Genomic DNA, 24373 nt, shown 5'->3' with positions numbered 1-24373 from the left:
TTGCAAAAGACAACACATCTAAAAATGTTGTATGCTTGGTTGTTGTGTGAAAATGAAGTATACAGGTAACTCTTTATTCAAATTTTAAATGAAATCTATGCAGTGTCATTAAAACTAGCTGCACATTTACCAGCTTTGATAAACACATTCATTACTACTTTTGGTACTTTAAGTATATTGTGATGCTAATACTTTTGTACTTTTACTTGAGTAACATTTTGAATGCATGACTTTTACTTGTAACAGGATTCCTACACTCCTGTACTTCTACCCTTTCACAGGCTTTGTGTAAAGTTAAGGTTAGTTTATTTATATAGGATATTTCAGACACAAAGTTGATTCTATGTGCATTTGGTTCTGATGAGCTCTGGGGGGCTCGTAAAAGAGCAGTATTTCAGACACTTATTGTCATATATGTATTGGGACATGTAAAGACACTTTTGCAGTAATCAAACCTGCTAAAAAAAAGGCGTGGACCAATTTCTCGAGATTGTCTTGAGACCTGAGTGTTTCAGTCTAGCTATGTTTTTTAGGTGGTAATATGCTTTTGTAATTCCTTTTGATGCGGGTGTTGAAACTGATTCCCAAACTACACTGAGATTTCTGACATTGTATGATGTCTTACAGTGAGATACATCAAACCAAATGTCAGGGACCAAGCAGTAAGGCAACAGGACACAGGAATTGTTTAAATAAACTGGGTTTTTTATTTCCCCAAAGATATTAAACAACTCTCCTGTTATCTCCATCAGAACAACCTTCTTGATCCGCACCAGTCTGGTTTCAAGGCAGGTCACTCCACAGAAACTGCTCTCCTTGCTGTCTCTGAGGAACTGCACACAGCTAAAGCAGCCTCCCTCTCCTCTGTCATCATCCTTCTGGACCTGTCTGCTGCATTCGACACGGTGAACCATCAGATCCTCCTTCGCACTCTCCAAGAACTTGGAGTTTCAGGCTCTGCACTTTCCCTCCTCACCTCATACCTCGAAGACCGCACCTACAGGGTAACTTGGAGAGGGTCCGAGTCCGACCCTTGTCAATTAACTACAGGAGTCCCTCAGGGCTCTGTTCTCGGTCCCCTCCTCTCCTTATGCACAAACTCGCTCGGATCGGTCATTAGCCCGCATGGTTTTTCATACCACTGCTACGCTGACGACACCCTATTCATTCTGTCTTTTCCCCGCCAGAGACCCAGGTCGTCGCACGCATCTCTGCTTGTTTAGCAGACATCTCTCAGTGGATGTCTGCTCACCACCTCAGGCTCAACCATGACAAGACTGAGCTGCTTTTTCTTCCGGGAAAAGAGTGTCCCACTCTTGACCTAACAATCAACATTGGCCTCTCTGTTGTTTCCCCGACTCAGACTGCAAGGAATCTGGGTGTGACCCTAGATAACAAACTGTCCTTCACTGCAAATATAGCTGCTAAAACCCGCTGCTGCAGATACACTCTTTACAACATCAGGAGGATACGTCCCCTCCTGACCCAGAAAGCGACGCAGGTTCTGGTCCAGGCTCTCGTCATCTCACGCCTTGACTACTGCAACTCCCTCCTGGCTGGCCTACCTGCATGTGCCATCCGACCTCTGCAGCTCATCCAGAATGCAGCGGCTCGCCTGGTCTTCAACCTTCCTAAATTCTCCCACAATCTCTTTCGAGTCCACTTCGAGCAATACAATTACTAACAAAGCACTTATATACTAATAAAGGACTTTTAAAGTTTGTATTTTCTTGGTCGAATGCGCTTATTGTAAGTCGCTTTGGATAAAAGCGTCAGCTAAATGCAATGTAATGTTAACAGAGAATACCTCAAATAAGCATGGCATCAACTTAACAGGTGTTGCCTCAACAAACTGACTCGTACACTGACAAACCAAGGAACCTATATAGTGGCTTGGCCAAACCAAGTTAAAACCAAGGGATAATTAATAGTAACAGAATACACAAAGGACACTGACAAAACCCAAAAAACTTTGACGTGGAAGCAGGTGGTCTGTCCCAATTGGCTCATCACAGTATTTATGAGTCCTCAGCGCTCAGCCACGCCCTTTGCTGAACCAGGAGTGCTTGAGTGCTTACGAAAGCCTGTTTATTTTTGGCACCAACATTTATTGTACCTGTCATCACATGCTGAAGAAAAATGACATATTTTTGACTAAATCAAGGCCCTGCTTTGCATCACCTTGTATGATAACCAAACTTGTTGTTGTTGTTGTTGCAGAAATCATGTCTGACGGTGACATTTCTAATGCCAGAGAGGCTGTCCTTAAGCCTAGTTGCGAACTCCCGGAGGACACGCTAAAGATCAGGGGCTACGACTTTAACCAGGGGGTTGATCTCCAGGCAGTGATGGACTCCTTCATCACCACAGGCTTCCAGGCCAGCAGCTTGGGATTGGCTATCCAAGAGATAAACCAAATGGTGAGAGACATCTTGCTGTAGCGAAGGTTATCTTACAAAAAGCACATTTACTGTACTTCTTACCTATGCCTTACCCATAGGACAATGGTCTCTGTGATTGTTTCCTACCCCAATACAACAGAGGTGAATGGGTTATCATTGGTGGGCCACACAGTACTAAATAACCCCAAAGAAAGAATTAGAACAGCAGGTTGGCTTCCTAGAAATCACTTGATTGTCTGGAGCTAGAAAACATGACATGACCGGAATGTTTTTTGCCTTTTATTGACCTTTTTATTTTGACAGCCACTACAGAGACATATTAATTCTACAGTTGAAACATTTGTAAGGAAACTTGTCAGCTTCTTCTGTAGATTATCCAGATTTACAGGTTAACTGTTTCTTGTAAAAATATATTTGTTTTGTTTAACATAACAAACGAAATTCCATTCTCCTCCATTGTATCAGGGTGGAGGCAGAAATGTCAGACAAACATTTTCAAACCTGGGCGCATAAAACGATAATTATCTGCATATATATATAAAATGGGAAGAGATAAAGGCTTTTTGGGGGTGAACTGATCCCTTTTAAATTATATAGATTCAGTAGCCTGTGCTAATATTGTTGTTCAATGACTCCACACTCACAGATAGAGAAGCGCCTTGAGCCAGTGGAGGAGGGTGAGGGAAAAGAGACGGATGAATATCGCAGCAAGGCGGGCTGCACCATCTTCCTGGGTTACACCTCCAACCTCATCAGCTCTGGAATCAGAGAGAGCATCCGCTACCTGGCTGAGCACAAAATGGTACACATTTATTAATATTCTTAAAATATTATCCATGTCATAGTTACATCACAGAGAACATCTTAAAGGCCACCTATTACACAAAATCCACAAAAAATGTTGTCCTGATCCATTTATATAAAAACCTGTCTGAAAATGAGCTGATCAGATTTTGGCCACTTTATGATGTCATAACGATTTTTTGGCTTGTGTAACCATTAGCTAATAACCAACCAAGGTAACCCCCCCCCCCCCCACCTTATCACCTGAATCTCCTCATAGAGCACCATTGTGTTCTTTCAAACCAAATATCTCTCAGAGTGGGGTGGGGAGGAGCTCCTTATTTTCATCTAAAGTAACAGACAGAGAATCAGCACTTTTGAAACGGGGCTGAAACAGAGGGGATTATGGGATGCTGCAATGATCTGTTTGGTGTTTAGAGCCAAGCCCTTCAGAGGCATGTTTTGTATATAACTGAGAACTATAATATATTGATGAGAAGAGTCTAATAGGGGACCTTTAACACTTTGACCAATCCAACAGGGAGACCAGTCTATCATTCTGAACCTGTCTTGTCTCTTTCTTTTAGGTGGATGTGATTGTAACCACAGCTGGAGGCATAGAGGAGGATTTCATTAAGTGTATGGGTAACACATACCTGGGAGATTTCAACCTGTCTGGCAAGGAACTCCGCCTAAAGGCCATCAACAGGTTGGTTACTACATCCTCAGAACCATGCTGCATAATGGTATAAACTGTAAATATGTCACCTTTAAATTGTGAATAGCAGATGTTGCTCTGTACTAATAATGACAAAGGACAAGACACAGGTTTTAAGATGCAAATATTCATCTTGTTAAGTCTTGTACTCTATATCAGATGCACTGTTTGTTTACATCTTGTTAATCCTGTGACCTCTTCCTCCTCCTCTGTCCTTGCTGGATTAAGGATAGGGAATCTGTTGGTGCCCAATGACAACTACTGTAAGTTTGAGGACTGGCTGATGCCCATCCTGGATCAGATGCTGTTGGAGCAGAACGAACAGGTGGGTCTCTCTAATAAGGACATTGTGTGTCTATTGCATGCAGCACAGTCGTATGAAATGACAGTACAGAGTTCCAAACTCTTCTATAATCGGGCTGCGACTAATGATTATTTTCCTGATCTTTTAAACTGCCAATCTTTTTTGAACAAGAAAATAATAAAAATCTATATCCCAGTTTTCCAAAGTCCAAGGTGTCTTTAAATGTCAGTCCAAAAACCAAAGATATTCAGTTGAATATGATGTGAAACAAAAGAGTAAATATCATAATTTGAGAGATGCCATATTTGCACGAGAAATTACTTTCTATAATTATTAATTGATTTACCAATTAATAGGTGTAATAATCTTCTGAGCCCTTGCTCTTAACCTGTTGAACCCCATCCCTGTTTTTCATGTCTCAGGCTCGAAAATGACATTTCCAGAACAAATGACCATAACTACACTTCTAAAAGGGGAAAATTAATAATATTTTTTCTCAAAGTAATGATAAACCTGTGAGTTGTATGTAGAAAAGTTAGAATTAATATAGATGTTTTTGAACATAGTAAATAAACTGTAAATTATAGTATTATAATTTCTTTTTTTACTTTATAGTAAAAACTACCCTTGGATGATGGTATGGTAGACTAAAAGCTTTAGGAATCCAAAGTACAACATATAATAAGTACCTTGTATCAAGATTGATGCAAAACAAGTGACATTTGACCTTTTTAGAGAGGTTTAGCAAAAAAGACTCCACCTCTGGGGTGATTTGGGTGGAAATGGGCGTTTTTGCCGTTTCTCTGGAACCCATTGGTCAATTTTGGTGATCGACAACTCTTTTTAACCGTTAGAGCCAATAGAATCGAAGGGGAATTTCCACATACGCACCAACATTAACAAAAAAAAGTGGGGGCTTTGCTCATGCAGTTTTGCTCAGAGCGAACGTATCTAACGCTCTGACATCTGAAAACGGAAAAGTAGATTTATTGCTTATGGATTATCAGAAATCATTTCAAAGTAACACAGACATGGATTAACCTTCAGCAGCGTTTTTATCGTTTTAATGCCATTGAAGACAACTTTTGATCAGACAACGACAAAGGTAAGCCATATACCCGTTTTTGCTACCTAGCGCCATGTGTTGATGTCTGTTTTTATAAAGTCGCGAGTTCTTATCATGGAGTGATGATGTAGGTACCGATCGATTTTTTTCCGCTCGTGGCTAATTCAGAGGCTCAGCGTTAGCTTTGTGTTTTTTTTTTGCAAACAAAAAGAAAAAAAAAAACGGATAAAAAAAAATTGACCAGTTAGCTGAGTTTCTTCCCGTTACATGGATATAAAACATTCATAGTTTATTAAATATTAAGATGCCCTCAGATGCTGTTTCCTGCAGATGATGCGTTTTTCCGCCTGGGGGCGAGGGGATGGGGTTCAACAGGATTTCGCTTAGGGATCGTCAATAATTCTTTTTTATTATGTGCCTTTTTGTTTCTTCCCTGGTATAATTTATGGTTGTTACATTTTAAATACATGATTTGACTATCTGACTTTACTTTAGCACGCTCCCAAAAATATGGTAGATTTATCATTACACCATGAAGCTATCTTTTAAATGTTTTTTAAATGAGAGTTGTTAGGGTGTAAAACTTGAGATCTGGGACGTTTTTGAATCCAGACTGGAATAATGTCAAAGCTGTCATTGCCACAAATCAATGTAAGAATTGAGGGTCAAATGTATTAGTGGAACTGCAGAATTGTTACACCGCTACTAAACGCTGCAGTTGAATTTTATAATTTTGTCTACATTCTTTTTATTTTTTATTTTAGGGGACCCGTTGGACTCCCTCAAAAATGATCCATCGGCTTGGCAAGGAGATCAATAATACTGAATCTGTCTACTACTGGGCGTACAAGGTGAGATGTTTTGTTGGTAAAGGATAAAAAAATAAAAAAATAATTGAACTGCCTGAAATTCTGACAGTCCTGAAGAGTATAATAATAAACTTGTTAGCAACAATAGCACATTTCCCCAAAAATGTATGAATAATAAATTAATTGTGTATTTTGTTGAGTGAACGGTAATCAAGTTGTGACATGAGTGGACTATAAAACCTCTTATGACCGGTTGTTGTGTCAGTACAGGGTTTTTACAGTCAGTAAATATGCTTTGTTATCTTCTGTTTCAGAATAACATTCCTGTATTCAGTCCGGCACTGACGGACGGCTCTCTGGGTGACATTCTCTACTTCCACTCTTTTAAGAAGCCGGGCTTAATTTTGGACATTGTGGAAGGTAAAAGCAGCTTTTAATGTGTCTAACAGAAAAGGATCATCTCATCTGTTGGACGCTTCATGAGTGTGTATTTTTTTCTAGATATTCGCAAGATGAATGGCCAGGCAGTGTTTGCCAAAAGGACGGGAATGATCATCCTGGGAGGAGGGCTGGTCAAACATCACATATGCAACGCTAATCTTATGGTAACTAACTTTCATCTTTATTTATAACCCTAACCAAACTTAAATTCACGGCAACTTTTAAATGCAATGCTGCACAGTAGTTGCCATCATTGGTGAAACGTACAACTTCACAATTTCCTGATACTTACCATTTTGTAGTTTTTATTTATTGAATATATTAAATGAAGTTCCTCTTTGAACTATAACAGTTAATATTTCCATTTTTTCTAAATTATGAATACTCTTACTTTTAATAATTTCAGGGTTTATTACACCTATCTACCTTAAGAGATTCATTTCATTGCACGACTTTTAATGTATTTTTACATCGCAGTATTGATACTTTTACTTCAGTAGAGCAACCTAATATTCCAACCACCACTGCTGGCCATGACGATATTGTTTAATAAAAATAAAAAACGTTGATAAAGTTAAAACATATATTTGTGCTCTCTAGATTTACACTTGTGGATAATAACCCCTGCTTTAACATGGACATTACAACACCAGTTCCTGTTCTGACGTGCTCTTTCTACCCCCCCCTACAGAGAAATGGGGCTGACTATGCTGTGTTTGTGAACACGGGTCAGGAGTTCGATGGCTCTGACTCTGGAGCCAGACCTGACGAGGCTGTGTCCTGGGGCAAGATCAGGATGGATGCCAAACCTGTGAAGGTACCGATATTTAAACCTATGTCAATATACAGTAAGCCTTGACCAGAGCAAGGTTTGTGTCAATATTATGCTCCATATGCTTTCATTTGTTTTTATTTGAGATATCTTGCCTTCTGCTTTACTTCTTCTGTTATTTGATATATTTCCAACATTCAGCTGATATGTTTTTAAAGAATCAAAGCCTTAACAGCCGACATTAATCTTTAGGCTTTTTATATTGAAGAAATTAGTCATATTTTGACATAGTCTTAGATTTTATTGCGGGATGTATTTTTTGAAACATTTTTTATGGCACATCAGAATTATTAACAAGTCGAGGTTAGCTGGATCTTTCAAGCAGTTAAAGGTCCCATGTCCTGGCCATTTCCACTGATCATAATTCCATTGTTGAGGTCTACTAGAATAGATTTATATTGTGCAATTTTCCAAAATCACTTTGGTTCCTCATACAGCATCTCTGTAAACTACGTGTATTCACTGAATTTCACTCTCTGCCTTTAACGGCTCGTTGTAGCTCCAATAGCTCCAGCCCCCACCCTCCCTGTGAGCACAGTGTGCTCTGATTGGTCGGGACGTTGTGAATCGCGCTGAGCTCCGTGGAGGTGTGGTTTCCTTGTTTATTGACAGCGAAACACAACCAAACTCACCCTGAGCACACACAAAGTCACAGCCGAAGTAAAAACAATAAGTGTGGCTTGATATTGAGTAAGAAAAAGGTTGATAAACGCTGAGAGAATGGGTCTGCAGAGAGAATTTCGCCGCGATCCCAACTGTCTGTTATCAGCCTGCAGCCAGGGAGGAGAGATCAGCAGAGCTGCCTGCACTGAGTGTGTGTGTGAGGAAGTCCGTGGATTGGTCAATTTGGACCAATCAGCGGGGGCTTAACGTAACGGCTCCGCGGACGTAACATAACGGCTCCACGGATTGGTCCATTTAGTTCCGGGTAACGCATGACATCATGCGGTACCCGGAAGAATCAATGGACAGTGACGTATCTCCAACGAGGAGTTTTGGGGAGGTATTTTCTGTGTTAGAGTTTTACTCCCTACAGGGTGTACTTTGAGGGTTTTGACTCTGCAGACCGTTTACATGCATAAAAACCTTCATAACACACAAGGAGACTGGTAATAACCGGAAAAGCATGATATGGGACCTTTAAGTAAAGTATGTTTATAACACCTGTGGCCTCAAGGGGGCAGTGTCTGCACATTGTTTGATCCAAGCAGGCAGTGGGGCAATAAAGCACAAAAACCAGTGTATGACAAAAACTTAATAATGAAACCAGAAATCAGTTTAGTGTACCACAACACAATCACACACAGTAAAATAAAAGTGGTACAATGCTCCCGTCTCTGTTCCCAGGTGTATGCAGATGCCTCTCTGGTCTTTCCTCTGATCGTGTCCCAGACCTTCGCTACCCACGCCGACAAGTTGACTGGCGGCAAGAAAAACTGAATAAGATGTTTCCCCCCCCCCTAAAATGCTTTGTTAGAAGCAACCACCATGTGCTGATATTATTTAGACCTTATAAAAACTCTGACAATTTAAAGAAACAGCATTATATACAATGCTGAAGTTGAAAACTTTATTTATTGGGACTCGGTGGTGAAGGGTTTCCTAACATTAGTTTATGTTAAAACAAATGTTTTGTTTCTCTATTCAAATAGTTGAAATAGTATGGAGTAGCAGGCTATTGCATGTACCAAAGAGAGTGTCTAGAATGCATCAGGTTTTAGCTGTGTGTGTGCGGTTGTGAGAGTGTGTGTTTTAATAGAAACACACGTTATTTAAGAGTTATGATTTATTGATGTTTTATTGTTTACTGTCCTATCACTTGTATATTACCTCATTGCTTCTCAGTTTTATCCTTACTTTCACTGTTACAGGTGGAAATATGTGTGACTTTAATAAATCATAAATAAATATTTCAGTCCCATTTTTAAAAGTCTTTGTGCACTTTGTCTGTTTAAGAAGGCCACAAGGGGTCCATCATGTGATACTTCATTACACATGACATTAACAGAGCAAACAAGTTGTATGTGGCTTCTGATTTCTGGCTAAACATTTTATTTGGAGTATAAAGTTTGCAGCTTCTCAGTTGCATTTGAAATGAAAGAGAAACACTATGCCACTTGATAAGCTGTGCCATAGATTGTATACCTTTCAATTGTTCAGTTTATTGGGTTTTGGAAAACCCATAAATTGAACAATGTTTATTATTAAGGTCATGGTAAAAAAGTGATCATTTTAATTTAATTAACTCATGTTACTTTGAATTCTTTAAAAAAAGTTTTTTCTCTCGCATGTCTCCACGATGAACCGAGAACCCAAAATCAGAGACAATTCTTGATGAATTGTAGTAAACTCAGGGCCTTGTTTTACCACAGCAAAACATTTGTTTACAAAACTGTCACGCAACTCATTTACAATAATCCAAGTCTGATGGATCCAGTTGTAGGCTCAACCAATTTCCTCAGACATTTTCCAAATATATTTGGATTCTTCTTTCATGGTGAGAGAAACGTTTGTTCTCTCCAAGCATTCGCTCTGGGATGAGTCATTGATATACAATAGATCATCTTGGGGCGAAGTATTCCTTTAATGCCGTTTATGAGATCTTCTAATCCCCCCCGAGGGGCTCATAAGAGCATCACGACTTCCGCATGTCTGGCTACAGCTCGCTCAGGAGGTGGGCCTCTCAGCTACTTCCCTTTCTGCCTTCTTCAGCGAAATCAACCGCATAATGTAGTAACAATGATAAAGCCATTTCCCATTACAATACATCAGGCTGCTATTGTGGGAGTGGATATTTCCTCTGGCTGATCACTGCTCCCATATCCTTTACACACAGCCACAGTTAAATCCACAACCCAGTTATATTTGCAGGATTTGGAATGGAAATGTGGGTAGTCATTGTGTCGAATGTGAATAAAATGTATTCTCTTTTCCCAGAGGAGTTGTTGAAATGGTCAGTGTTTTTTTTTTTGTGGGAATGGTGACCTTTTCTTATTTGGAAACAAAATGGAGATGGAGAAGTGGAATTGGAACTGGGATAAGGTCAACTTTCCCAAAACCTCAGCCACATGTGACACACACACACACACACACACACACACACACACACACACACACACACACACACTTTGGGCGTTCCTGTCGTGGTACAAACTGCTTTTCCATTCAGCCCTTCTATCATTTCCTCTTGGCGGTGCAAGAGTGTGTGTATACGTGTGTGTATACGTGTGTGTGTGTGTGTGTGTGTGTGTGTGTGTGTGTGTGTGTTTACCCAGGGTTTGACAGTTAAAATATTTCTCTAAAAGGGCAGTGTTGTATGGATTCTCAGCCCTATGGAAACTTATGTTTGCTCTGTGCTTAATGGAAAGATTACAGAGATACTGAGAGGGCTGAAAAGAGTGAGATAGAGGTGTGTGTGTGTGTGTGTGTGTGTGTGTGTGTGTGTGCCCGTGTGGATGAGCTGCAGTCACGCTATAATAATATTGTGTGGCGTCTGCAAAGAGCAGACAGTCTTTGCCCCTTCCTCCTCTATGGAACAATCAGTACACTGTGTGATGTGCAGGGCCACAGCACTCATAATGGCAATTACGTCTTTTGTGGCCAGATTTGCAGCTCTTTTCTTTAATGGTGAGAACCAAAGAGTCAGACAGGGAGGGGGAAAGAAGAAGGAAAAGACATAGGGAGAGTTGAATTGCTGCACAGCTGCAGGGTGGGATAGATCTGGGAGGAGTGGAGGGAAAAGAAGGCTAATACACAGAGGATAGATTTGTTCACATTAGCATATTTATAAGTGTTTATACAAGGCCATCATTTCCACTGGGGATCACTTTTCAAAATCCTGTTTTTTTCCTGCTCACTTTTATTGTTTCAGGTTCATTTTCACTCAAGTTCCTTTTAACAGTGTCCTCTTATCAGTGTTCTCATAATGTCCAGGCAGCATATTCCAGATAACAGAAGAGAAGTGCTGATAAAAGTGTAGCATTCACTTATTACCTTATGCTCACAGAAACTATAGTGAAATTAGAAGTTTGCTGCTCTACCCTATTGGAGAAAGGTTGTGACAGAAATGATTCATTATTGTACACCGTTTTATTTGAGTAAGATTTGCATATGTGTCCTCTAATTAGTTCCCTAAAAAGTTATGTGTTATTTTCCACATTGTATAGATGAGAAAATCACGAGATGTCGACAGCTGTCAGTAATGACAAATAATAATGGTGACTAGTGTAACAAATCTGAATGTACTACTCAATATGGAACAAATTGGTTATAGTTAATTATAGTGAAAGAGTAAACAATAAGGGACTTATGTCAGCAAGCTTAGGATGTAACCTGCATACAAAAGTAGTCAGGAAAACTTGGTTAAAATAAACGTTAGCTATATTTCCAAAGTTAATTGTCTCTTTAAAGGCATATGCAGGGATTTTCCATGGAATTCAATGTTTCCTTACTTGTTTTTATTTACATTTCTCCGTGCTATATTTGTGTGTTTTTCGCTATTTTACTTTGTTTTTTTTAGGAAAATCTGGTATACCTGTAAAGAATGCTTAAATTCAACATCAAAGCTAATCCACAGTCCTCTTTGTGATACAACCGCAGTTGTCAACTTGAATTGGGCATATTTTACAAGTAGAGTTAATGTAAATATCTTTAATAATAAATAACTGAATATCAAAAAAAAAAAGAATGTCTTAATGCATTTTTATCTTTTTTTACTTCATTGTTTCCCCCACTTCTAAAACCAAACGTATGGCGTTAATTGTGTGTGTGAGTGAGTGACAACTGCTCCTTATCTCCACCTTTGTTTATCTGTTATGTTGCCATAGGAACTCCCACCTTCGAAGCCTATTGGCCAACCTGAAGAGGTGAGCGGCAGGTGAGACAATGCAGGTGCGTGGGTGTAGGGAGGGAGGAAGACATTTGCAGAGAGAGGGGTGGCTGGCCGACAAACAAAGACAAACCCTCCGATATAGAAGGAAAACAATAGAGCAATAAATGTACAGAAGGCTTTGATAGAGGGAAGAATGAAGTAGAAGACGAGTGATAAAGGGTACGTGACTTTTTCCTCAGAAACAGGAAGTCGCCAGTTGAACCGCTTGTGACGCAGCTGTCTGAGGCTGATGACGGATGATGTGTCACTGTTGCTATAGTAACCCAATCAGGGGCAAACATCCGGATGTCTGCTCACTTCCCATGTCACCATTATAGATCCAATCATTTAAATAAAACATTAGTTCAAATTGATGATAAGGCGAGATTTGCTTTGGAAGAACAGTAGGTAAGAAAGTTAAAACAATACATTTTCACATGAGGCAAGGGCAATTCAGAATAGATATACAGAGTTGATAATGAGTATTTCACATGGTTGATACAATTAGCTTATGTCTTTTTTTTGCCCTATTATGCTTTTGGGGATTTTCCCGTTCCTGTAGTGTGTTATGTAGCTTTTTGTGCGTTGTCTACAAAAGCTAAAATCCTCTATTGTTTTCCTTTGTTTCACGTCCTTAACATAGTGACTTCATACGCTTCTATTGGCTTGTGCCCCAATGCATTGTAGGGCAGTATGAGAAAATTCAAGCACTTTTGGAACATTAAAGCATGTAAAAAACATGTAGATGCACACTATACAAATGTTAAACCTGACAATGAGCATAATAGGGCCCCTTTAACGTTATTTTATTAACAGATATGCAGAATCTCTTATAACTGAGTTTAACCACATTGCATCCTCACTCATCACCATGTAGACCGGAAAAAAGAGTATTTAAGTGACAGGTTTCCTTTAACGTTTGGGTATTTATGTGCTTGATGAATACAAATAATACTTATAATCTTTTATTTCATGTTATAGTTGCTTATATATACATGATATATAATTTACATTTTAGAGACATCAGCTAAGAAAATCAGTTCAAGTACTGATGTGAGGCTTTCACACAGTTTGTTTATTCGAAACTCAATTATTAATATTTTCGGTGATTTACTGACATCCATAAACTTGCAATCAAGAGGCACAAAATCAAGTTTGGTTGAAATCTGATTACCCGCACTATTGTTCAATTATATTTTCATCTCTAAATAATGCTTAAAAATAGAGCAATTGTGACTGAATATTTGGACATGTTATAGGAACCTGAGTCATTTTCATGTGTTTTAGGTTTGCTTGTTGAATCAACAAAATGAGAAGTCAGATTGAAAGCAGAGTTTATATCGTGCAACTGGGGCATGGAAGTGCACACAAAATACAACTAAAATCAACCTGGTCTCCAGAGTGTTACAAAAAGTGGAAACAGTTGCATAATGGTATATTGCAGGTAATGTCAGAGGAGGTAAATGACAGATAACAGTTTTTCATAGCTCCAAGTCTTTGGAGGAAATTATGAATATGGGTATTCAGTTTGTGCAGTTATGATCTTAAGATTTCCTGACATTACAAGACTTAGATTTCAAGGAATTAGGTTAGCATGGGCACAACATGGACACACTAATAGCTATGAATAATAGATTGTCGCTATGTAGAAATGCAGATATTCTAGTGTTGTTCCCTCTGTAGTCATCTCTGAAAGATTTCCAGCTAATGTGTGGTAAAAGTTTTAGAAGAGGTTTACGCAATTCACAAGAGGTTAAAAGTTAATGTTGAACTGAACTGTGACCAAAATAAAGCAACACATGGTGTAAATTGATTTGTTATCATAAAGACATTAAGGTCAAGCATAAGCAGCCTGGTGCAAGAGCATACTTACTTAATGACTTAACTGACTCATTTCAACTGAGGACAAAGTCATCAAATAATCTGATGAATTTGAGCTGATTGGAGGAACTACAGTGAAATGTACTGGTCTTAATTTGGAATAAAAAACTGAATTGTATTTCCTAGGTTAGGCACTTGTGAAGAAACTTTAACTCCGTCCAACTTTTTATTTGTTTATTTATTTATTTCACAAACAGGCATAAAACCGACAAAAAAAAAGAAGCTTTGAAACCTGAAAAATAAGTCAAAAGAAAGAAAAAACGGTGAAACACATTTCTCATCAGACCTTATTAAAGGTGGGGTATGTAATTTATTTCAGAAACACTTTTTGTTATATTCCATGGAATGCTCTTAACGTCCCGATAGCAATGAATGTATTAAATGCTTTGACAATAAATCCATAAAAAAATGTCATCTGTGGAAGCCGTGGCGCTGTAAAACGCACGACCAATCATTTTAGCCGCCCCGGCTAAAGTAACTGGATGGCCTACCTGCCTGTCAGCCTTCCATCTGTGCACAAACTAACTCGTGCCCTCATTGGTCATGTGCGCGTTCGTGTGTGTTGGAGGAGGGGCTCTGTAAGGAAGTCCGAAGGAAGAGGAAGATTTTTTCCGTTGTGTATTTTCAAATTCTAGCGCACTCGAGCTGGTTTCTCCAAAATTACGTACCCCACCTTTAAGAAACAGTTTATCACAAGAATGCATTTTAACATATTTCTTTCTTTTTACATACATTTTTGGTCAAAGTAGCTTATAAGGTTTCATAAAAAGTGAAGACATTTATGATCTGTAAATGCAATAAGACGCCAGGCATATTTCCAAGTAACGTGTTTCATTACAGAATGTGAGTGTGTACATCTGTCGAGGGAAACATTGAGACAAATGGCTTTAGCATAAAGTGAACCAATATTTCATAGTTTAGAAATGCATTTAGTAAAACATGCAGTTGCCACAAAATTCAGACGATTGCTACAGTCATTATTCAACATAGTGGGAATAAAATGACGTGTGTGTGTGTGTGTGTGTGTGAGAGAGAGAGAGAGTGGAAAAGAGACCAGTCTCCTGTTCCTGCTGAACTGAGCCAGCCGACATCACACACTGATTATCAGCGCAGCAGGCACAGGAGACTGACCCAGCAGGGGGGACAAGGGTGACTTGTCTCACACACACACACACACACACACACACACACACACACACACACACACACACACACACACACACACACACACACACACACACACACACACACACACACACACACACACACACACACACACACACAATCAGTCAAACAGACACTGATGCTCATGCAGAAATCAACACGTGGAAGCCAAGACAAAAAATTAATGCAAACACAAATCCCCCCCCCCCCCCCACATTAAAAGAGCATGGCAGGCAGCAATGCAGATGACGACATGAGATGACATGTTGCTCGCCCTTCGGGGACAGGAGCTGTCTTCGACTCTAATGAGATGGCTGACATTTAGCAAGGACTGACACGCTGATGCCACACAATTTCAGCTTGTTCAGCAGATTACCAGTTATTACCAGAAGCTCATGGATAGTGATATCTGCTTCTCAACAGTTATCTTGACCACATTGCAACACCGAGTCATATTTGGAGCACACACCTACTCCACCACACATGCTCGACACACTTACTATTATGACTGATATGATGAGGATATCGGAGTCTAATAGCATTTTTGTTCAATTGAGAAGGAACATGTTTTTACCTCTTTATTGCAAGACTGTTTTAAAAGAGGAAGTGTGTTTCGATTTACCGTTTTCTTTATGCTAACTGGCTGAGCTACACTACTTAGTCAATTTACCATCCACATTCAGTGCAGTTTTAACTGAATTTCCAGCAAATGCTCAAATAAAAAGGAAGTAAACGTATTCTACTTTCCATCCATTTCGACCACTTTAATTAGGAGTTTGGCAAATTCGGAAATGTTTCTTTTTAAATGTCACACATTACAGATGACAAGTTAATTGGTCATGTAACTCTGGATTACTTATCTATACATCTTTATAACCCAGATTAAGAACAAGGCAGCAGAGTGCATTTTATATATTCCATATTTTCTCAGTAACAGATACTAAATAAAACACTGGATTGAGGTAATAAATAGGTTCTCATTCTGTAACCAGGTGCAATTACATCATTGTAGAAGAGAGTTTAATGACTTAAAAATTGACAGTCAACCTCAAATGTAGTTAAAACATGATGGAAATATGCTATTCGTGTTAGTTTCATGTAGTAATTAAATTAGGTATTTTAATTGATATCCATGAAAACAACCAGATGGATCCACTCTATATCTATATACAAGTAAATTAATGTAAATTGTGGTGGTTTGATGCAGTCCGGCCCCTCCCTGACCTTTACTCTCCTCCAGCAGGCTGCAGCCCTGTGGCGGCAGAACTTAACCACTGTGAACATGGCAGACACTCACTGCTCACATGTGGGCTAAGTCCTGCTGCCGCAAAGCCGGGTCGTACTGGCATCTGGCTTTTGCAGAGAGCAACAAGGGCGTGTATGCAAATTAGAAACACGGGCGGGACTGTGTGCGAGTTACCAAATTAGTGTGCGTCCGTGAATGTGAGAATTAGATGGCTTTTTTCATGTCAGCCATTGGAAATCCCTGGCAATGTGATTCAGTCCTGTAGTCTCAAAAATCACTCTACCAGGAATTCCCCTGGCCATCAGAGACAACTACAATTTGTGGTGTGAGGAGGACTTAAAGAATGCACAAAATAAATAAAAAACAACCCCCATCTTCGTCGCCTCTAATACTTATGGTGAGAGGTTCTTTCCCTCCTCTGTGTGAAAGAGTGAATTATAACAGTAGAGCTTCATCGTTGTCATTCACGGGTCGCAGTCATTCTCAGTCCTGTGTGTGTGCGTAATTCTTGTCAACTCCCAGACTTCCCGTGGCCTCTTATAAAAATAGCTTTTCAATGACAGAATGGAGAATTAGGTTGGAAGGAAGTGGCCAGTGAAGTGGCACTCCCTTTAAATATGTTTGCCCCGCTCTGTTCTGGCTCTTTATCTGTGCCCCTTGTGTGGAAAAAGAAAAGTCCGGAGAGCACTGTGCCGTGTTTCCTCTGCTGCTAAGCTAATGCTAAATCTCTCAAAAGAGTGGAATTTTCATGTTAAGTACAGAAAACTGATATTGTATTTATATTTTAATGCGCATTATTACTGCCTGTCAAATGACACCTGATATAGACAAGTACATACACTCACCCCCCCCCCCCCCTGGAGCAGCACCTCTTATTACTCTGGATTCCTTTTTCTTCAATTTTACCTGTCTGGATATATTTTGATAATTGAATGACATTCCAAGCTCCCAATCCACTTTGAAAGCTATTCTGCCATCCTATTCAGGTCTCTCTATTTTCAGCAGCATGTACAAGTTGTGAGTTAGTGGGACGCTTTTGGGGAACTCCAGACTCTAAATACGTTTTATCCGGATGTCTGTTGTCACTGTGGGGCTGCTGCAGGGCTGTGCTAGGGACGCAGTGAACTTGAAAATGATTGCTAACGCTGTTTCACTGTCTGAGAGGCCAATGTTCCTTTCAATGGGGTCAAATCAACCAATAAGGCCAATTACTACACCTCAGAAAACACAGGATTTGAGGTATCAAAGGTATTTACTCATAGAAAACTAAAATATCTACTTAAAAGTGAATCTTAACCCATCTTGTCTTGCCTTTTTTTTCTAACTGTAATCTTAATTTGAGTTTTCTCTTATGCAGCATGCATTATATCCATGGTCAGTCTTCACATGTTCATAATGAAACGTTCCATCTCAGAGAAGCAGGTCGTTTAGGGTCCCAGCACCCATCAAAGACAGTACGCTAACTCCTTTTTAACTCCACTCCTCCATCAACCTAAAACCCTCTATCCCACCACCCTTTCATCTGGCAGTGTCTCGTCTCGTGTGCTATTTTCTCTGCCTTTTCATCTTTTCCATCGGTTTCTCTCTTCCCCTTCGCGTTCCCCCCGTCGAACCCGCAGCCGTTAATGTGTATGAGCTCATTCCTTCCCTTCCCTGTAATGACGGCGCTCTGGTTGACGCACGCTGTCCAACACCTCACCTCAAAGCGCTGGCTGTGAGGATCCTAACATGTCTCACTTTAGCATTTGGCCTGTCTTTCTTTTTGAGTGCTACGGTGGCAACCTGTTGTTAAAACCTTTCTCAGATTTGGTGTGTATTACGGTTAGGAACAATCACAAAGTGCTACCATGCTGGCTGCGACTTATTGGCAGCTCATAGTTTGTGCCAACGTGTTGCATCCCAATGGAGGCATAGTATAGGAAAATGAGTGTCACTGGATGATGACCGGCAGCAGATGTGCAATGATTGAGTGAACATGTTTTTAGAGAGTGTCTTCATGGCATACAGCCTTGTGTGCGGGTGCTTTGAAGGTTTCAGGGTGTACACTTAACGTTAAGTGTGTGTTCTACTAAGTTTATATTCGCGCACACGACCTATGGAGGCTGTGTAGACGTGGCCACGGGCTGTTTTCTCCAAACCGTCTCTCCCCTTCTGACAGAGCGCAGAATTGACATTGCCGTTTACACAAGGGCACACAGTTAAGTGGAAAAGCCTCTGTTGAGACAGCTGGATCTCAACCCCTTGCTGTTTCAACACATATCTTCTCTCTCCCTATGCCCTTGCACACACACACACACACACACACACACACACACACACACACACACACACACACACACACACACACACACACACACACACACACACACACACACACATACACATACACATACACATACACATACACATACACATACACACACACACACACACACACACACACACACACACACACACACATAAATGCACACATATCAAAGGCCAGGCACAATCTGCCTCCCCGAACATAATGTTCTCAATATCAACAAACAAACACAGTTATCACAGTTGGCCGCCAGGCAAACATGGCATGTGCTTTCACCGGGCTTCGTACTCTGTGCCACAACCAGGAATAGTACAAATACATACCAATCTGACATCATTCACACCTCCAGGCTGTGACGCGCTTCACAGAGCAAACAGTGAGCAGGGCGACTTGTGGGCCGGCTGTTCGCTGCCATTGTGCACTTCATTAATTATTATGTATCAAACTGAAGCATATTTACAGTTTGTATATTTCCGTAGCATCAGAGAATTTTACAGAGTGTGATTTGTTTCCGACCTCAACCTCATGAGAAATCGATCTAATGGTTCATGACATTATGTCAACACTTGAGCACAAGGGTTATAATAAAATCTGAATTCCTTGCTCAAAGGGTAGATTAGCCATGTTTGCTTTTCATCATTGCTGTTATATCAATTACACCTATAAAACACACTCGCCCTGATGAATGCAGAGGAAGACAACACTATTCAAAATAGTGAAGAGATGAGGATGAAGAGGAACAATGCCTGACACAGCAGAAACTGTAACAGCACTTCCTGCAACTTACTTGTTGCTAATTCAGTTTCCTAACCCCAACCAAAAGAACTGCAAAACTGTAAAAAAAAGAGTGCATTACAGAATGCATCCCAATGACTCAAACATAGCTCTTTGAACTCACACACCTCACAGTACCACACCCTGGCCCTCTAACTGCCAGACAGACTGTGTGTCTGGGTATGTGTGCGCTTGTGAGAAAGATTGTATGTGTGTCATGTTGCGTGTGAGGGAGTAATTATTGCTGAGGCCGTGACATTCAGTGACATTCAAACAAGGACTCGCGCTCTACTAACTATGGGACCTCTCTGCTGCAAGGGGAACGCTCATTGGCTGGCCTGGAATCAATGGAACGCACCACATGTGGGACATTAGTCTGAGAATTAAAACCGTACTTCCAGCTCCAAATTTAACAAAAAGCTTTAGCCTCAGCAATGAAGAGCCCAGCCCAAGCTCGTGGTCCGCTCGCTGCAGCCCAATGCGTGTAACCCTATCCTCGGCCTGATTCGTAGCCAAACACCCTCACCACCACCAGCCCTGTACTTAGAGTACAGCCGCCCTGCTGCCACTGAACCACACATGCACAAATGGATGCAGTAACTACACACACAGTTTTATTCCACTACGCCACGGTTTCCTGAGCCCGGGCCAATTTCTGAGGATTGCTGCCGGGCACACCCACCCACCCATCTCACCAAAACCAAGGCTTTCCTCAAAACCTTGATCCCCACCTTCCCTCCTCCTTCTACTCCTTCTTTCCTCCAATCAATCATCCATTAAGCCTTTCCTGCTTTCCAATCTATTGATTCCCCTCAGTAAAAAGGCAGATAAACTTCCAACAATCCTTTTTTGGCCGCAGAGGTTATCTTAAGTCATACTCAGTTGCATACAGAGCGAAGCAACAGATCCATGTGTTGGACTAAATTAAGTCATTCTTATCTTGACTTTTTTGTGTGTGTCATTATGTCAATGCTTCATTTCACCTTCCACTGCCTGTTCATCACTTCCAGAGGGGAACCAGACAGGACAGTGGACAGGAAGACGGAGACAGCCGGTCCTAGCTGAAACTGGATTAGCTACAGTAGCCGCTGGATTCCCTTCCTTTCATGGAGGTTTGGGAGCTCGCAGACTTACAGGGCCTCTGAACAATGAGAGGAATGTTCCAGCGGCTCTGGCCTCGCTTCACCACTACCATTACGTCTCTCGGCTCCTTTTCGAGAACTTATTATGACCTCTGTTCCCACTCTCTTCTGCCAGCAACACCCCGCAGAGAGACGCACAGACTGACAGACATGCAGACAGACGGGTGACAAGCATGTGGCGTACGGATAACATACATAATGTGAGCAGACAGTTGGAAAGGAAGGCAGACAAACAGGTAGAGGCAAACTCATTATGCAATTATTAATTCAGACGGTTGGAGTTATCATCGCTAAAGCAAACAGACCAACAGACAGACTGGCAGACAGAAAGACAGGCAGACAAAAATTAAGCCATCCCATTCAAAGGAACTATTTAGGGCTGACCTTTGTAATAGAGCCGGTCCACGGTGGCAGACGTAAGATCAGGGCAATATTCCACTGCCAACATTACAGTGCATTTGAACAGCAGGCCCACTTTACTGTCGCTCCGTGTGAATATCTGTACCGATCAACAGGTTGCAGGAGTTGCTGTGAAGTGAGTGTGAAGTGCCCCTCTGTGGAAGACCAGTGATTCAAAACACACACACACACACACACACACACACACACACACACACACACACACACACACACACACACACACACACACACACACACACACACACACACACACACACACACACACACACACACACACACACACACACACACACACACACACACACACACACACACAAAGTCAAAGAAAAGCGTACAGATTTGCCAAGTCATAAAACACTAAAAAGGCAACAGTCAACTTGTGAGCGAAAGGAGACACGATGCTGCACCTACCTGAGAGTACAGTTTTGACTTGTTTCCTCTGTCTCAATGTCACTGTCCTTATGCTCTCCAGGGTCACACTCTGAAGTCGAACTTCACACTTGTCGCCCCCACCCCCACGCTCTATCTCTCTCAGTGTTTGTCTGTGTCCCCCCACTCCTCGCCTCGTCCCGTGGATCTGTTTCTCCTTCGACTGTGCAGACAGGAGTGTGTGTGAACGCGAGTGTATCTGGGAGCCAGACAGGGTGAGAGTAAGAGAGTGGGCGGGCCCGCCTCAGAGCAGGGGATTCCTTTATGACGATGTCAGAGAAGAGGAGCCCTCCCCTTTCTTGTCTCCTCTCTGCCTCTCCTCTCCTCCCCTCTCCTCCCTTCTCCTCCCCTGTGCATGGCTGAGGCTGCTGCTAGAACACAGGAAAGGGGGCAGGGAGATAATTGGCCGCGCAGCTGCTAATAAATGAGCAAAGGCTGTTTGCAGGAAGACGGTCTAAATGTGCAGTGTTTAGTGGACAAACAGTTGTAACATGTTGTTGTCAAGAGACGTGAAAGTTCCCAAAAAGCCAAAGAAAGTGAAGATTTCTGTCTTCGTCCGACAATATCAAAGGGAACGTTATTATCCTACAGGCAATGTTAATACAAATAATTCGTATAGTATTTGTAGTAAGATGTCAGATCATGCTCTCTATATTAAACTGGTTTTCAGAGGTTTGTTTTGCTTTTCTCCGATAGTGTACACTTGTGTTTGCACCATGTGGATATTTGTATTTGTTAAAATAGGATATGATATAACACCTTTAATAGTAAAAATAACTTTTCAAAGAATCACATAGACAAAATGATCGTAAAAAAGGCCCACTGGATATAAAACCAAGGTAAAAGTCATACATGTTTTTGTTGAGTTGAGCATTATGAAGTCTATTGAAAGATGGCAAAGATTTAGATAAGGTCAAACCCAAACTGTGACTTTTGAAGCTGAGGATTTTTTGACAGATACGCAACCATGCTGAAATAGTGATAAAATCGTTACCTTATCAATTCTGAATGTTTTTGATAAGGTTGGTGAGAAGTGACTTTGTCTCTTGTTTTGGTGAAACTTTAAGCTGCTTTTACCCAGAGGGACTTAAACTGGGGCAAAAGTGCAGGGTTTCAGTTATCGAAGTAAAAAGAGATACCCAAATGTTCCAGATAACTTAAGCCTGATGCTTTTCAAATAAGAAAATGAGTGTGGGAAATCTCTGGGTATGATTCAACAGATAAAATGTAATTGAATGAAATTTGAGTTTGCGTGACACTCTTTGTGGTGTCACAGCCAGGGCAATTCTTCTTCCATGTGTTTTACTGATAGGGAATATAAATAATCATATATGCATCACCACTGTTTTAAATCAATGATTACCTGTTGGGTTTTCACTTAGAAAACATCTGAAACTTATGAACATCAAGGTCTTTGCAGATTCAAACCTGGGTTAGGCTGTTGTAGTTTTGAGTGTGTATGTGTGTGTGTGTGTGTTTGTGTGTGTGTGTGTGTGTGTGTGTGTGTGTGTATGTGTGTATGTGTGAGATGTTTGTGTTCAAACCAAGCTTGATCTGCACCTGTCAATAATAGGACCCCCTTCCATCTACACACTATACCCTTCCTCACAGAGAGACAGTAACATGAGCTTCAGAGAGGGGCTATTAGAGGCTTTATGACTTCCCCTTCTTTCCCTGAAGCCTTTGGGTTTGTGTGTTTGTGTGTGGCCATGTCTGAGTGTGTGTGTGTGTGTGTGAGCGGCACAGACAACCACGCCCCTGCGAGTGAGCGGACGTCACACATTCCACAATCACATACACACTCATGTGTCTCTTAGCAACACATACACAGCTTAGTGAAATGACTATGCCAGTAAGACACATGACCGCGGCACATCGTTTATCCTCAGATGGGATAATGTTTTGTTTATGGACCTCAGTTTCTATGTTTTCTTCGGCGGGGATTTACAACTTTGCATAGCAGCCGGATTTGAATGAAGTCTAATGAATACCTTAACTTTTTGATTGTAGGTTAGCAAAGATTACTTGTGGTGTGGCTGAAAAATTTCCCAATCTGCATCATGTGTTATGTTCTCTTTGTGTTTATATTTGTATCAATGCATGAACGCTGATTATCTGTTCAAATTAGTTCATTGTAAGACTCATTGTATGAAAATACAATGAGTCTTGCCCTGAAAAGTCTGAAGACACTGTAGTATGTGATAAACTCGTTTGGTAAAAAATTTAAAAAAGCCCCAAAAACGTTTCCATCCCCGGTCTGTGGTCTCAACCTCAATGCGTGCCGTGCACACTTCCCTTTCATTTTGCCTCACAAAGATGACAATTAGCGTATCCGCACGCAACACCAGTACTGTAATGAGTGAGATGACACACATCTGTAGCAAAGATTCTCTCAAAAGCTACTCAACAACTTTCATTTCTGACCAATACCACCTCTTTCAGCCTGAATGAAATATGATCCAAATAAATGTGGTATGAAGCTGTAGATAGGCAGCCATTTCTGGCTTCTTTTCTACCAATGCCAGTTAACTGAGAGCAACTCTGGAGCGCAATGTTCTGCAATCATTCCTGCTGGCAGTAAAAACTGATGCTGCAAGAGACTGCTATGTTTCTTCTTACCCTGAGGGCATACTTTTTATGGTTCTGTTAAACATTATCTACTAGCCTATATATATGATCTACTATAGACATATCTACACTATGGAAAGTGTAGTGATATGTTAGCATGGTTGTAAATGCTCCAGCTGCATATCTCTTTCAACTGATGTGTCCATTTTCAAAAGATAA

General features: G+C 40.8%; 1 protein-coding gene and 1 long non-coding RNA gene across 3 annotated transcripts; one reads left to right on the top strand and one right to left on the bottom strand.

The window, feature by feature from the left end:
* Nucleotides 1–1021: 1021 nt before the first annotated feature.
* dhps (deoxyhypusine synthase) lies at nucleotides 1022–9285 on the top strand. Its single transcript, XM_079643922.1, has 10 exons — nucleotides 1022–1618; nucleotides 2221–2420; nucleotides 3049–3204; nucleotides 3773–3894; nucleotides 4132–4228; nucleotides 6038–6124; nucleotides 6397–6502; nucleotides 6584–6687; nucleotides 7215–7340; nucleotides 8703–9285. Exons 1-10 carry the CDS (start codon nucleotides 1570–1572, stop codon nucleotides 8793–8795), a joined length of 1140 nt encoding a protein of 379 aa, XP_079500048.1. The 5' UTR covers nucleotides 1022–1569; the 3' UTR covers nucleotides 8796–9285.
* Nucleotides 9286–13176: 3891 nt separating this feature from the next.
* LOC307015737 lies at nucleotides 13177–22223 on the bottom strand. 2 transcript variants are annotated; one of them, XR_013801625.1, is made up of 3 exons: nucleotides 21569–22219; nucleotides 21122–21291; nucleotides 13177–14963 (listed from the first exon to the last, which is right to left on the bottom strand). It is a non-coding gene; the product is annotated as an uncharacterized lncRNA (long non-coding RNA). The 2 variants fall into 2 exon arrangements; XR_013801624.1 differs by having other exon boundaries at nucleotides 21122–22223.
* Nucleotides 22224–24373: the final 2150 nt, after the last annotated feature.

Source organism: Notothenia rossii, assembly GCF_949606895.1.
Source record: "Notothenia rossii genome assembly, chromosome: 8".
In the NCBI taxonomy this organism is placed as follows: domain Eukaryota; kingdom Metazoa; phylum Chordata; class Actinopteri; order Perciformes; family Nototheniidae; genus Notothenia; species Notothenia rossii.
Note: the sequence above shows the minus strand (reverse complement) of the source record. Positions and strands in the feature narration are given on the sequence as shown.